Source organism: Fusarium solani (genome assembly GCF_023522795.1).
Source record: "Fusarium solani strain SB1 chromosome Unknown bctg00000014, whole genome shotgun sequence".
NCBI lineage: Eukaryota > Fungi > Ascomycota > Sordariomycetes > Hypocreales > Nectriaceae > Fusarium > Fusarium solani.
The window spans coordinates 1,352,463-1,366,139 of NW_027072141.1; the positions used below are offsets into that span (position 1 = coordinate 1,352,463).

At 52.7% G+C, this 13,677-nt stretch overlaps 5 protein-coding genes across 5 annotated transcripts; 3 read left to right on the forward strand and 2 right to left on the reverse strand.

The window, feature by feature from the left end:
* Window positions 1–511: 511 nt before the first annotated feature.
* On the reverse strand, window positions 512–1,621 carry MRS44_017908 (uncharacterized protein; the record flags this gene model as incomplete). Its single annotated transcript, XM_065615795.1, has 2 exons — window positions 512–986; window positions 1,161–1,621. The coding sequence occupies 2 exons, from the start codon at window positions 1,619–1,621 to the stop codon at window positions 512–514; spliced, it is 936 nt and encodes a 311-aa protein (XP_065471867.1).
* Window positions 1,622–2,832: 1,211 nt separating this feature from the next.
* Window positions 2,833–5,256, forward strand: MRS44_017909 (uncharacterized protein; the record flags this gene model as incomplete). The annotated part of the gene is made up of 1 exon (XM_065615796.1): window positions 2,833–5,256. The coding sequence occupies one exon, from the start codon at window positions 2,833–2,835 to the stop codon at window positions 5,254–5,256; it is 2,424 nt and encodes an 807-aa protein (XP_065471868.1).
* A 2,945-nt stretch (window positions 5,257–8,201) lies between these two features.
* Window positions 8,202–10,034, forward strand: MRS44_017910 (uncharacterized protein; the record flags this gene model as incomplete). The annotated part of the gene is made up of 2 exons (XM_065615797.1): window positions 8,202–8,405; window positions 9,153–10,034. The coding sequence occupies 2 exons, from the start codon at window positions 8,202–8,204 to the stop codon at window positions 10,032–10,034; spliced, it is 1,086 nt and encodes a 361-aa protein (XP_065471869.1).
* An 870-nt stretch (window positions 10,035–10,904) lies between these two features.
* On the forward strand, window positions 10,905–11,786 carry MRS44_017911 (uncharacterized protein; the record flags this gene model as incomplete). The annotated part of the gene is made up of 1 exon (XM_065615798.1): window positions 10,905–11,786. One exon carries the CDS (start codon window positions 10,905–10,907, stop codon window positions 11,784–11,786), a length of 882 nt encoding a protein of 293 aa, XP_065471870.1.
* A 3-nt stretch (window positions 11,787–11,789) lies between these two features.
* Window positions 11,790–13,488, reverse strand: MRS44_017912 (uncharacterized protein; the record flags this gene model as incomplete). The annotated part of the gene is made up of 2 exons (XM_065615799.1): window positions 11,790–11,918; window positions 11,971–13,488. 2 exons carry the CDS (start codon window positions 13,486–13,488, stop codon window positions 11,790–11,792), a joined length of 1,647 nt encoding a protein of 548 aa, XP_065471871.1.
* Between the last annotated feature and the right edge of the window lie 189 nt (window positions 13,489–13,677).

Here is a 13,677-nt window from a genome sequence, read left to right on the forward strand (position 1 = left end):
TCGGCAAAAAATTGGCTGGGATAAGGTATCGCCCCTACCGAGAACTCTGATTGGCTTGGAACCCCTGTCGTGACCGCCTCGGAGGTCCTTATGCTCTGAGGAGATAGGTATCTTGGTCGGCAACGGTGATTTCCATGATTGGAGACAGGGGAGGATGCAGACAATTGACTTTGATATGATTTTATCCCCTCGATTGTGTTAAGCGCATTGTATTGTTTGTAAAGCCACCGATATCATCAATTTCCCTAAAATTGCACTGCCGAATCAATGACCTCGCCCTGCGCAGGCGACGGGGCCTATGACATTGACCTTGACCAGCCCGCCCTGCAAGTGGATAGAGAAGATCCGGCTTCCCAGTTACAAAGGGCGAAATTGAAGCGCTGCGAACACACCACGGCGCCGACGAGATCCCTCAGCCTCTTCCGTGAGCAGAAATTGGTATCGTCGCTTCTGCAAAGAATGCCAAAGATCATCCAGAGCTTTAGAAGAACTTCCTTACCACAGTCCCTGGTTACAATTCATCATGCTGCTCGATGCTCCCCCGGACTTGCGCAACAACGCGCAACACCTCGTCCCAGGCGCGCCGTCCGGAGGAGATGAGGGGTATCTGGGGGTAGTCGAGAGAGTGTAGGTGCATGTGCGCCAGCAGGGTCACCATACTAAGGAAGCTGGCCATGGAGGACACGTCGATGGACGTGGGCGTCTGCTTGCGGATGTTCATTTTTTGGTGGGTGATGTGGTACATTACGGTAAGGGACTGCAGGGCGATATTAGTAGAGGGGATATTTGTTGCGGTGAAGGTGAAGGTGAGGGGTAGGTGAGGTGAGGGGGAACGTACGGTGGCTATGCCGATCCAGCCTGGTAGCAGGAGACGGGGATCTTGGAAGCCGCCTGTGAGGGAGAGGACGACAGCTGTGAAGTAGGCGTTGCAGGCATTGATGGTAAGGAGACGGACCATTGTCGCTTGGGGAGTGTAGTTGATGAGCCTGCTCCAGTTGTCAGATCAAGCTGTATTTCATAAAAATCATCCAGAGCGCCAAAGGGAATCTATGTCAGGAACGTACCATCGAGACATCAAGCAGTCTGTAAAGAAGAATGACAAATATCCCGACACAAAACACTGAACCATCCACCAAATCAGCATAACTCTTCTCTTCTACCTCCATTTTGCAGATGCTTCAGGTGAAGCAAGCTTCTCCGCGCGAAAACGCACCCATATAGTTGCGAGGCCCATCTCAGTAAGGGCATACCGAGCATCTGCCTCGACACTCAACCCCTGGATTCCTCCAGCCGCCGACGGCACAACGACAACAAGCTCCGGGCCCGGTAGCAGGCGTAACAACAGCTGGACTGCCGAGGGTAGACCCCACCAGAGCGCGGGCAAGACGGAAACAAGACGCAGGGCGAAGAGCCATGGATGCCATGGCATGGGTACGTTTAAGACGACGGCGACACGGGGTTGGAGGAGAGAAGGATGTAAGGGGGCGTCGGCGTTCGAGGAAGAGGAGGGAGCTGTCGTTGGAGTCGTCGTTGAGTTCGAAGTCGCAGGCGCGGGAGGTTGTAGGGGTACCGGAAGATGGCCTCTAGAGGAGCCCTGATGGAGGGGGGAGGGGTTGACCATCTCTCTCGGTCAGGCCATCTGAAGCAAAAGATCGATTCAAGAAGCAAGTGTCTTAAAGTACCAGAGTAATAAATGTGTGGTGAAGTAAATAAATAAAAAAGAGAGGAGAATCAGGTCGTAGCAAGGGAGTGGGTGGAGAATCGGTGGTGATGGCGTCAAGGGAGGACGAGCTGCAGCAGGATGAACAGGGGTATTGGGATGTGGCTACGGGCCGTGTGACGCGAGTATCCCGTGGCTCGTGGGTTAGGGTTGAAGATGCCAGCCACAGCGCCAAACAAGTAATGGCAAACAGCTCGGTTGAGCGAGCACTCTGATAAGATTCATCCAAATAACCTGACCATGCCTTATGGCAAAGTAAGAACAAACACACGGTTAATCCATTTACAAAGTTAGCACCAGCATCCTCGATGTCCAAGCGTCATAGTCTTGGGAAATCCCCCAAGTCTGCGACTTGACGAACTAGGTGTGGTCTCGCCAATTGCCGCGTCATAGGCGCATGTGAACAGTGCGACGATTGAAAAGCTTATTCCTTCGTGCACTGCTTCAAGGTTCCCGTCCTTTACTGATAAAGATCCCTGGTCACCGCCTCACGATTGCATGATCTGGTAAACTCGCAGCGGGTGGCTGTTGATTCTGAGAGAGGTCTGAGCTTCTACCTTGCTAAATGAGGCATCTCCGGAGGTTGATGGTCTATCCTTCGAAATGGCTGGTCCTCGCACTACCATATTCGCCACAGATCTACTTAGTGGGGCCTCATAGCCCACGTTAGATTGACGTCTGTGTGCGGTTGTAGAGGCGCTAGAGTGGGTGTCCCACTGGTTACAACAATATCTGTGGCTTGTGGCGGTGAAGGTGTAAGGAAAGAACCGACGCTCCGCACGAAGGATAAGCAAGAAGAACAAAATATCTTCCAGCCATCAATCAATAAGACCACCAGCTTCTGCTCCATAATCTACTAAATAAGATTCGCCTGCATGTCCAACTGCGTGGGTCCCTTAAGCCCAAGGTAATCTAATGGCCCGTGCGCGACAACCTGTCCCTGCAGGCGGGGCCCCATAGGGACACGGGTACCCGTGGCTCCAAAATTTCACGGGTACCCGTGGGCATTATCTAAGCGTGGATGCGCTAACGCGAACACGTCGCGTGCCTGCTTCAAAATTCTCTCCAGTCCCTACGCTTCTTTTAGATATCCATCTGTTGCATGGTGGAAAATGGGGTCAAGGGGAACGGCTGCTCGTTTTCCAGATGACTGTCTCCCTCCTGAATGCGAGTATACATCCCGAGATGCCTTATTTAAGGCGATTAATAGCTGGGCAGCACCACGGGGCTATGCCTTCGTTACTGGAAGGTCCCACAAAGAGAAGTCCGGGAGGCTTACAGTCACATTCACTTGCGATCGAGCCTGTCGCCCTCCAGATGTATCGAAAGAACGACGACGGAAGACAAGCACCCGAGGCACAAGCTGCCAGTTTTCTGTGCTTGCAAAGCAGGGCCTTGATAAGGCCACATGGACTTTAAGGCACCGTCCAGATAGCCGATTCGCCATTCACAATCATGAGCCAACCTCGCACCAGTCTGCTCACCCAAATCATCGCACACTATCCGACACGGACAGATCAACAATCAGCAACCTCACAAACGCCGGGATAGCGCCAAAGGATATCAGGACTTATATCCGCCAGAACTCAAACACCATTGCAACCCAGCAAGATATCTACAATCGCATCGCGGATAGCAAGCGAGAGCTGTGTGAGGGTCAAAGTACTATACACGCCTTTGCAAATCAGCTAGATAAGGAAGGGTTCTGGAACCGGATGCAGCTTGATTCACATGACCGGGTTACAGCAGTATTGTTCGCTCACCCAGAGTCATTGGCATACCTCAAGGCTTACCCAGACCTGCTCTTCTTGGATTGCACATACAAGACGAATAAATATGGAATGCCGCTCCTCGATATCATCGGGGTGGATGCCTGCCAGCGATCCTTCTGCATCGCCTTTGCATTCTTGAGTGGCGAGAGCGAGGAGGATTATACCTGGGCTTTAGACCGGCTTCGATCAATGTACGAGCTTTGCGGTGCAGCCCTCCCGTCTGTCATCCTCACGGATCGGTGCCTCGCTTGTATGAATGCTGTCGCTCGCTGCTTTCCAAGTGCAATCTCGCTTTTATGCCTCTGGCATGCTAACAAGGCAGTCCTCCGCTACTGCCAGCCAACCTTTACACGCCATGACCAGGGGCCAGAGGCTCGCCGAGAGAGTCTCAACGATTGGAACGAGTTTTTCAATTGCTGGCATTCGATTGTAAGATCAACGGACGAGGAAACCTTCGATCGGCGCGTCAAGGGGTTTGAAGAGCGCTACCTGCCCCAATATCTCGAAGAAGTTGGTTATATCAAGACCAACTGGCTTGATCTCTACAAGGAAAAGCTCGTCAAGGCTTGGGTGGACCGATACCCCCATTTTGGTAACGTAGTTACCTCGCGGGTCGAAGGTATCCACGCGCTCCTGAAGAGCCACCTGAAGAAGTCTACATTAGACCTTTTCGAGGCTTGGAGGGCCGTGAAGCATGCATTGCTCAATCAACTAGCTGAGCTACGATATAACCAAGCCAAGCAGCAATCGCGTGTGCCGATTGAGCTCTCTGGGGTTCTCTATAATGCCGTACATGGCTGGGTATCTCATGAGGCTTTACGCAAGGTCGAAGAGCAGCGGAAACTGCTCTTGAAAGAAGACCTGCCAGCTTGTACCGGCGCATTCTCTCGATCTCACGGTCTCCCTTGTGCCCATATGCTCAAGGCGCTACAAGAGCAGGATCAGCCCCTTTGTCTGGAGCACTTCCATAGACACTGGCATCTTAGTCGCCCTGGGAGTCCTCAGCTGCTGCTTGAGCCTCGTCAGTACATTGATCGAGTAGCTGATAACTCAGCTAAGCCACAGTCGAGCATTCGGCGGGAGGCTAGTGCATTCGAGGCAGTCGAGGCAGCTACACAACCCAGGGCGCAGCCTACATGCAGCAGATGCCACGCAATAGGCCATAAAATGAGCTCAAAGTCATGCCCTCTACGGCACGCGGAGATTTCACAACGGTCAGCAACAGAAACGTTGGCAGCCATAGCTGTTCCGCCAACAGTAGCCGGTACTTCAACAATAGCGTTGTTGCCAGCGACAACGAAGGGACCGGCAGCAGTTGAATCATCGGTGGAAGCGGTAGCGGTAGCACCGGTACTGCGGTACGATGACCCACGAGCTATCTACCAGAGATATACTGCAGCAAGAGAAGATTGGTATAAGGCGCAGCCGCCCGGCAGCACCAGGACTGATCAGCAGTATCGGAAGGCGATGGGTCTGCCTTTGCAGTATAGTAAAGCCGACTACGACTGGTGCCTCGACTGGAAGCAAATGACTAGGTGCTGTGAGACGCCAACAGGCTCTAGGGAATGGACTAAAGAAGAGATGATGGCCTATCTTGACTGGGACAAGTCAGAGAACGACCGTCTTGATGTCAAAGTAGCCGATGAGATAGTAGTAGCACCTTTTTCGAGTAGACGAGGGCCAGGGGAGATATGGAGAGCATATGAGAAAGATAGTGAGGAGCAACAGGCATTGTATTCAGCCCTATCCCTTGAGTTGTGTTGAACCTCCCGGCCGTACCAGGCCCCACATGCCCACCATCTTCTAGGAGGTACATGGGTGGAACCTCGTGATAGATTGGGAACGTGAGCAGTGTGATGTAGCGATTTGTAACTCGAGAGATTGCTGGAACTTCTATCACAGGCTGAAATAGGGGGGTGACAGGTATCTTTTGATTGACGCATTTTAATTGGCTACACCTCCTTGCCGCGACCTGGCGGGAGGTTCAACACAACTCAAGGGATAGTCGTAGTAGCAGGAGTAGTAGTAGTAGTAGCAGTAGAATTTATTACGCCCGGGAGAACGTCCTCATAGGGCCACTTAACACACCAATCCGGCTGCGATCCCTCCTCATTAACCCGATCTGCACAAGCCTATAGCCATATCTCGTTGTAGTTGTCGCAGTGTTAGCCATCCACGCTTAGATAATGCCCACGGGTACCCGTGAAATTTTGGAGCCACGGGTACCCGTGTCCCTATGGGGCCCCAGCAGATCGGACCATCTTAGTCATACGATCTCAACATCCTATTCGTCGGGGCGCTTGGCAGGCTATTGCTTGGACCTTCTTATTAGTCGTGGTCCTTGTGAATAGCTTCCTCTTGCAGTTACATGGGCAGCCGGCTTGGAGCCGTTATACGAGTCAGAAAAAGTGGAGGGAATGCCTCTACAAACGAGGTCTTCAAGGCCTTTCATCCGCAAAGTCAGTCAAGGCGGCTTTTTCGAGCCGGGGACGAATTTGCGCCTGTGGCACAACATAAATTCGTCCGAAGAGGGAAAAGGCGAATTGCCTCGCTTGCCAGCGGTATCAGCTTGGGCAGCCAAGGTCAAGAAGCTCAAGGAAGCCGTTGGCGCCGGTCAGTCGTAACAGAAGAAGACGTCAATCAATTTGGGGATGTGAGCAGTGTGATGTAGCAATTTGTAACTCGACTCGAGGGATTGCTGGTACTTTTATCATAGGCTAAAGTAGTGGGGTAAAGAGGTACCGTTGATCCGATGTATTTTAATTGGCCAGATCCCCCTGTCGTGACCTGTTGGGCGCTCCTCCACAACTCAAGGGATACAGTACACTAATCTTCGCCCCGGCTCTCAGCCATGTTCACATGCCAATCACTCCCAGGTATCAGGGATACTTCGGGGAAACTCATGTGGCGGGGGTACTGTTGCAGACTGGTCAGAAGTTTCGAGCCACCTCGCCGTGGTCTCTGAGCTGTACTCGGTGTATCAGATCACGGACGCATCATTTGCCTAACTGACAACTGTAGCTTAACTTGCAATGTCGTTTCTTCACTTAGCGAGCAATGTGCAGCGCGGCGCGAAGTGCACAGCGTCTCGGCGCTGAACTTGGGGAAATTGGCGGTTGCAGATCTTGACTTGGTTACCCTGAACTATAAGCCCAGTGAAAAGAATTGAACGCCATTCTTATGGCGGTTAGCCGTAGCCATGATACGATCTCCTTGTCTGTGTACTGTTGGGGCGGGAGCGGAGAATGAGGATGACGCACGAAGAATGCACTACGCCGGTGTAAGAGCCATACTTGTTAGCGCGACCACGGGGATGACGATTTTGAGTTCCCCACAAGTAGCCATCAGTGTAAAATTTTGGCGGCGTTCGAAGGTTTGGCCTCCGCTGTCACAATCCGTGGGCTGTACTGCTGCTCGGATATCGTCGCTGTCGTTGGTGGACGCGTCGTGTTCGTGGCGTGTTCTCTCGAGTCAAAACAACGCGGAAGAAGATGTAATGAACCGTTGAAGCCATTGCGGCTACATGCAGGAGTGTTGAGTTCTTGTGTGGCTGCTGTTTCACACATTTCGTTCTCGCTGTTTGTGAATTTTTTTAAGGGGGTTTGAGATGTATGGGATTATGATTTGACTCTGCCTCATCGACCGGATGGCGACTGATATTGCACTTGTACTCGCGTACTCGGCGTACTAACTTCCCAATAGCGCTGGTTACATACCCAGCCAAATGAGCTACCGCGCTGTGCTGAGCCTTCTTGATTGCCCGCGCTGACCCTCGAGCATTCGTTGTCGTCGAAGATCCTCAAATGTTCTCTTGTCGTCATTGCAAAGTGTTCATGTGAAAAGATTATACCGCTGTTTCCCTGTGGCCTATGCAAGCAACCAGAATGTGTGTATGCGCTCCAGATTTGGCGAATAAAGGAAACGGCCAAGCTGCAGCCGGCGGCTTGGTCACATCATGTTTGTTAATTGCAATACGACGGTTCGCCCCGCGCCGGGATTCGACCTGTGGAAAACGCATTTCTGATGTCGGTGACACGAGGTTGTGTCAGACAATTGGCTCCACAGGGATCATTGATGGCACCAGTCAATTGATGAGAATTATCTAAAGAACAAAAGAAATCGAACAGCCATGTGTTCGGGCACAGCTATTTAAGCTCATGTCGTTAGGATTATGCGACAGGCCAGATGTGAAACCGGATAGTTACATCCGGTCACACGAATGTTATGCGACAGGTTGCAATTGCAGTGACCATCAGTCAAAATGGATGACATCAAGAAACGCACAACCAGCTCGGGCAGACTTTGAGTTATCCGCAGAGCGATCTTGATTCGCCCAGTCGCCTCCGATTGAAGCCGACAAATTGACGAGCCCCAGTATTTGCGGAGCCTCAAGTGCTATCGACAAAGCACGGCCCACCGATCATCAACTACCACGTAGCAGATGTCCGACGCACTCCCTGGCTCCAACATAGAGTTTATGTGGTGTCAGGAGATCGAGTGAAAACATGACGCAATGGCCAAAACCTTGAGGTGAGGACCCGGCGCTAATCGCCGTTGAGAAAACGCGGTACCCTCCCATTCCTCGCAGCATACGGAGTAGAGTGGGGCCATGCAGATCTGCCCTTGAGAGCTGTTCAGAGAGGATTCTCTTTCTTTTACTCATATTCTCACGTGCTCAGCATTGACGCTGGATGAGACCTAGGGTCAAGATGCTCCCGGCAGTATCCTCATCTGAGCCTCTATTCGGCGCCTTCCGGTCCCAAAAGAAGCACAATCACATGCCTCCGCACATTTTAAACCGCCCACCCATCCCCTACCTTCGCAGCCTCGTTGGTGCCCGTCCAGGCCACTCCATCTCAGAACTCTATGAGCCTCAAGCAAGTCGAGCAGTTCTGCATGCAGGACTCTATGTGGTCCGTGGCCCTGGGAAATTGCTTGTTCCTCGAGACTCAACGACATGGGTGATGGCTAATTGCTGCACTCCGAAACCCTCGGCAGATTGGCCAATCATAGCTTCATAGGTCATCCATCTCCTCGGAGAGATTTCTGGTCTCCTCCGGTTTCAAAGATGGGCGTTTGGACGTCCCGCTCCCATGGGCAAAGTTTGTTTTCTGTTCATGGCCCGGTTATCCTATGCTTAGTTTCGGTTGATGCTGTGCTGCTTGCTAGGGTATGGATAAACTTTTGCGCACTGCTCTTAGTACCGCATTCCGGTCAGCTAGTTGCTTGTGAAAGCTGCCATATTTTATCCTCGCATTCTCCTCGATCCTCCCGTGCCCTACCCATGTCGTCTGGTCTCGCTGCTTGGGAAACTTCCCTTGAATTCCCTCTCCTTGCATATCAACTTAGGCTTTCTAACCCCTCTCGTCGCAGCTTATCATCCGAGCTAGCAATCCGCGGAGCTGGATCATTTTATTTTGTCTCCGTATGCTCCTGCCAGGAGATCATGCGTCCCCCCGACGTCATCGCCACCACATCTTACTAATGATCCCGCCATCCAGTTGGATGAGTACTGCTTCCCAAAGCCTCGAAACAGTTTGACATATCAGCCGACGCCAAGCCAAATAGGTGGCTGCTCATTCTTTGAAGAAGCAATTGATGCCTCCCTGGTCCCGATAGAAGTGGGTCATAAATCCTCCTACATCGCATTACCGACTCAGCCCGCGGAATTCAAGAATCTTGGAGGTAACGAAGCACCGCAAAATATGCAACCATCCGTCATAGGACACAAGGACCTGAACCGGCGGCCCCGTAAACGGAGTCAATCGCAAGCAGAAAAGGCGCTTTTGGAGTTTAGTGCCACTGGGCAGGCTGTAGGGTCACCTAAGCCAAGGAAACGGGGCCGAAAACCCAAGAAGCAGCAAAAAGAGCAGAAGGTAGCGAGCCAACAGGAGGAACTGGACGCTGATGGTCTTCCCAAGGATCCCCGCCGGCGCCGAGTCATCGAACGTAACCGCATTGCGGCGACTAAGTGTCGTGCCCGCAAGCGTGATGAAGCCTCAGCACTCGCCTCTCGCGAAGCAGCTATGGAGGACCAGAACCGCTATCTCTCAACATGTGTCGACTCTTTAAATGCCGAAGTTTACTACCTGAAGACCCAATTACTGCGGCATACCCACTGCAATTGCGTTCTCATCCATAAATACGTCGCGAAAGAGGCGAAGAAGTGTGTGGGTGGGCTGCTCGCTTGTTCTTCTGCCTTTGATACCCACGGCAGTTCGCTGAGCCCCAACTACGGGAGCCCAAGCGATGTCAGCACCGCCGAAGAGTTGAACATGCAGGGTCTGGAAGCGGGTAGCTTCCCGCCTATCTGGACGAACCCTTTTCAGCAGGGATCTAGTGCATCGGAGGTTAGGGACAACATGTTCGACATGGGTTTAGAACAATTTCAAACGGCCACTATGCCGCCTGATTCGATGGTCTCCGCCCAGCCAGTTCCAACGTTGTCCCTCACCGAATGTGGACTAGGGCAAGATGTCGACGTGGGACCGCAAGAACATCAAGCGGATGAGATTGCTTGGGACTTATACTGGCAGTTTTGATGCTAGTGGCTATCGCTATCTCTTAATACTATCCCTTGAGTTGTGTTGAGCCTCCCGGCCGTACCGAGCCCCACATGGCGCCGTCTAGGCGCACAGGTCCTGTGTGCTCGGGGCACAGCCCCCCCTGTCGGCAGGCTAGGGGCACAGTCTACGGTTGCATATTACCACATGGGTGACAAAACCCTTTTGGGAAGCCTCAACCATGTTAAAATACTTAGTAATTTTGTGGACCCTTGCAAGACTACAGTACTGCACACTATCCGGAAGGTATCTCTCCATTTGGATGGCATCTCCACTAGGGAATATGTCGTGATAATTCCTGGTGACGCGTCACAATTTTTTCACTCACTCACTCACTCACTCACACATACACACCAGCATCAATACCCAGCCCATCGCCACCTCGTAGCAGTCATGGGCTATCCCCATCCATTCCCCAAGTAAGCTCGGGTCTATCCATCATGAGATTGTGTGACTGACCTTGTCTTGTACGTAGATATGCCCGATCACGTCCTATCGCAGATATGTCCCGATGTTCCGAAGACCGTGGCCCCTAAATCGTACCAACGGAGCCACGATTTCATCCGCGATAGCTACCCCAGGGTCCAATCTTTGTCCATATTGCGGCAGACGTTGGCCCACGAGCATCCCCATCCTCGACAGCTCGCCAGTCCCGTTTCGAGACGTTGAGACAGCCTCCACCTCCTCCGCTATACAGTCTATCGACCTAACAGCCTCTGGTCGTTCCACGCCCTCACAGACGATCTTCACCGGCTCTGGAGACGGCCCTGGCCGTATCCTCGCAGCATCGCGGCCCTCAGCCGTGTATCGAGATGCCAAACTTACCCAGAGTCGGATCGCGCGAGGGGCATGAGGGCGAGCTCGTCGCAACTCAGTGAGGCTGTGGCTAAACAGAGCCAAAACAAGAGCAGACGGAAGATCTCGATGCGTCTCACTGTCTTCCTTGCGAGGCCTGACCCATGGGAAATACTAGACGAAGACGAGGAGCCCCAGTGGTCTTTGGCTAGAGAGCTGCTGAAGGTCGCTTTGCGCCCCTTCGTCGACGAGGAACCATCTTTACCTGTCCACTTCTGGTTCGACAGCATCTTCTTCCCTCAGTTCAAGGACAAGCCTGCCCTCTCTTCTGTTCTTCAATTCGACAAGAGACTCGTTCAGAACGCCCATATTAAAGAGGGTATCACGGAGCTGAGCGACCTCGACTGGGAGAGACAGACAGTCGCAGAGCTTTTCGGCGAGGACTGCCCTTTTCGTTTCAGTAAAACAGAGGGCAGATATCTCCTTTTCCTTGTTTTCTATGAGCCATTGCCTCCTCGACCACAAGTCCCGGCCCCTCGTCATATCAAGACGGCGAGGTCAGCCGTAAAGCCGTTCAAAAAGGAGAAGGGAATCAAGAAAGAGTTAGTCAAGACCGAGGTGAAGGTACAGCCAGCCTTATTAATCGGGAGCGAGTTCAACTCGCCCTCCTTGAGCCCCTCTCTGAGCCCAGTTCTACCTCCTTCGAGAGCTAGCGCAGAAGACCAGATCGAGGTTATTACTAGCGACGTGGACGAGACCCGCGCGGGTCAGAAACGGGCTCGAGACTCTATAAGCTCAGCACTCTCGGTAGAGGCAGAGGATGAGGAGCTCTCGGCTGACCCTGCCTTCACTGCCCATGGTCCCGCTGCTGGAACCAGAGGAGTTGATACGAGGAGGCCAAGTAGTCGGCATCCTCGTAAACAGACGAGGAAATAGTAGTTACTCTAGCTCAAGGTGACCCAGGTCCCCCATCAGCTCGTCCACACTATTGATAATATCGCTGGGTAGCTCAGTTCCGGAGAGGCTATTGTTAATAGGCTCAAGGTAGTTCTGCTCGAGGAGCTGAAACTAAAGCATTGTCAGCTAGCTTTTGAGTGCGATGGAGTACTTCTTTACGTACGAATCTCTCTTGCCCTCCAACTGGACTCTCTGGGATGCTCAGCACCGGACTTGCCCCGCAGTCGAGATGAACCTGAATCTTGTCTCTAAGCCGTAAGTAGATCGCGAGGTGTGGCCGCTTATGATCAAGCTCCCCATCTAGCTGACCATCGAACTGAAGATCCCGGAGCTGTTGATCACACCAGTCCGTTGTTATTGGGTCAAGCAGATCGTCTATATCGATAGAATCGACAGCGGTCATCATCTGGGCAAGCCCATCTCGAGCCGCAGGCCCTAGATGGACTGCCCAGTTCTCCACTTCGCTTGTATTATACAGATCCATCGGGATCCCGGCGACGAGATGCTCCCTATTCTTCCGTGGCCGGATCCGATGGCCGTTCCACATCTCCGTGAAGTCCGCAACCTCTTGACGGATCATGGGTCCATAGAGAGCATACACCGCGATCTGGTGAGCAAGACGGTTTGGTTGGAAGAGGTCGCTATCAATCAGCTCGTGTGAGAACGCGATCCAGCGCTGACTGACACCTTTGAGTAGCTTTTCCCACCAAGACTCGATCCGTTGGTTAGATGTGCTTGGGCCCCAGATATGACAGGAGCTCAGTCTCGCTCCCTGCCTGTGGACTCGTTGGTCGTTATCCTCGGTGGTATACCGAAGCTCTGTCTGATCAAGGTCGGCGAGAATCGCCTGGGCTCCGGCCCAAAGAGGAGTCTCGATACCATGATCCGAGCGGGTGAAAAGGGGGCGGACCCCTGAGTACGACACAGTCCGTAGAAATTGTTTGAGTGAACTCAGCGCAGTCATGTTCCCCCTGCCGACATATATCCAGATGATGGCTCTCGAGTACGTGTCGATACAGGCGTAGATAGAGAAGCCGAAGTTCTTGAGCTTCTCGTACCCATCGAGAGACCACATAAAGTTAGGCCCAGGAACCTGGAAGTCCTTCCGGTGCTTCCAGTCAGCAAGGCGTCTTTGTTCGGCCCGCTTCTTCCACTCTGGGTTCGTTTGGTACTCGCGATATAAGGTATTCTGGCCGACAAGGACGCCGGCACGGATGCGGACGCAATGGTATAGATACCCCCTGCCAAATCCTCTGATGCTTGAAGACTGACGGTCGTCTTGGAAGAGGAACTCTCTCGCTTTTTGAATAGCTTCCTGTCGTTCAGCCAGATCTCGGAAGCGCCGCTTCATGCCATGCTTCAGACGATACTCCTGTACAGTCCGCTCGGAGATCTCGATGCCGCGTCGCTTGAGATCACGGACGATGGAAGTGTCGCTATATCCGTATCGGTAGAAGTAGCCTTTGATCAGCTCGACGAAGGTGTTGGTATCAATCTTTGAGTGAAGGGGGAGTACTCCTGGGCACCCCCATTCCGCTAACCTCCTTTTCAGGGTTCTGACGTTGGGTACGTGCCCATCGTCGCGGAGATGGGCACATATAGTGTCAATGGATAGTCCTTCTCGCCGCTGCTCGAGGATCAAGTCCTTGACGCGCTCCAAGTCCTTACGAGGCCTCGGCATTGTGCGAGACGCAGACCAGGGGGTCGAGGTCGTGATAGAGGTCGGAGTTCATACCTCCTTCCAAGGCTTCCAGCTGCAATATCCTGCCCCCTCTGGACCGGCATATCGGAGCTTCGGCGCCGGTGGAATGGCATCAGCACCGCTTGGTATGGCATCAGCTCTGCTACATTCAAAACAGTGCGCTATCGT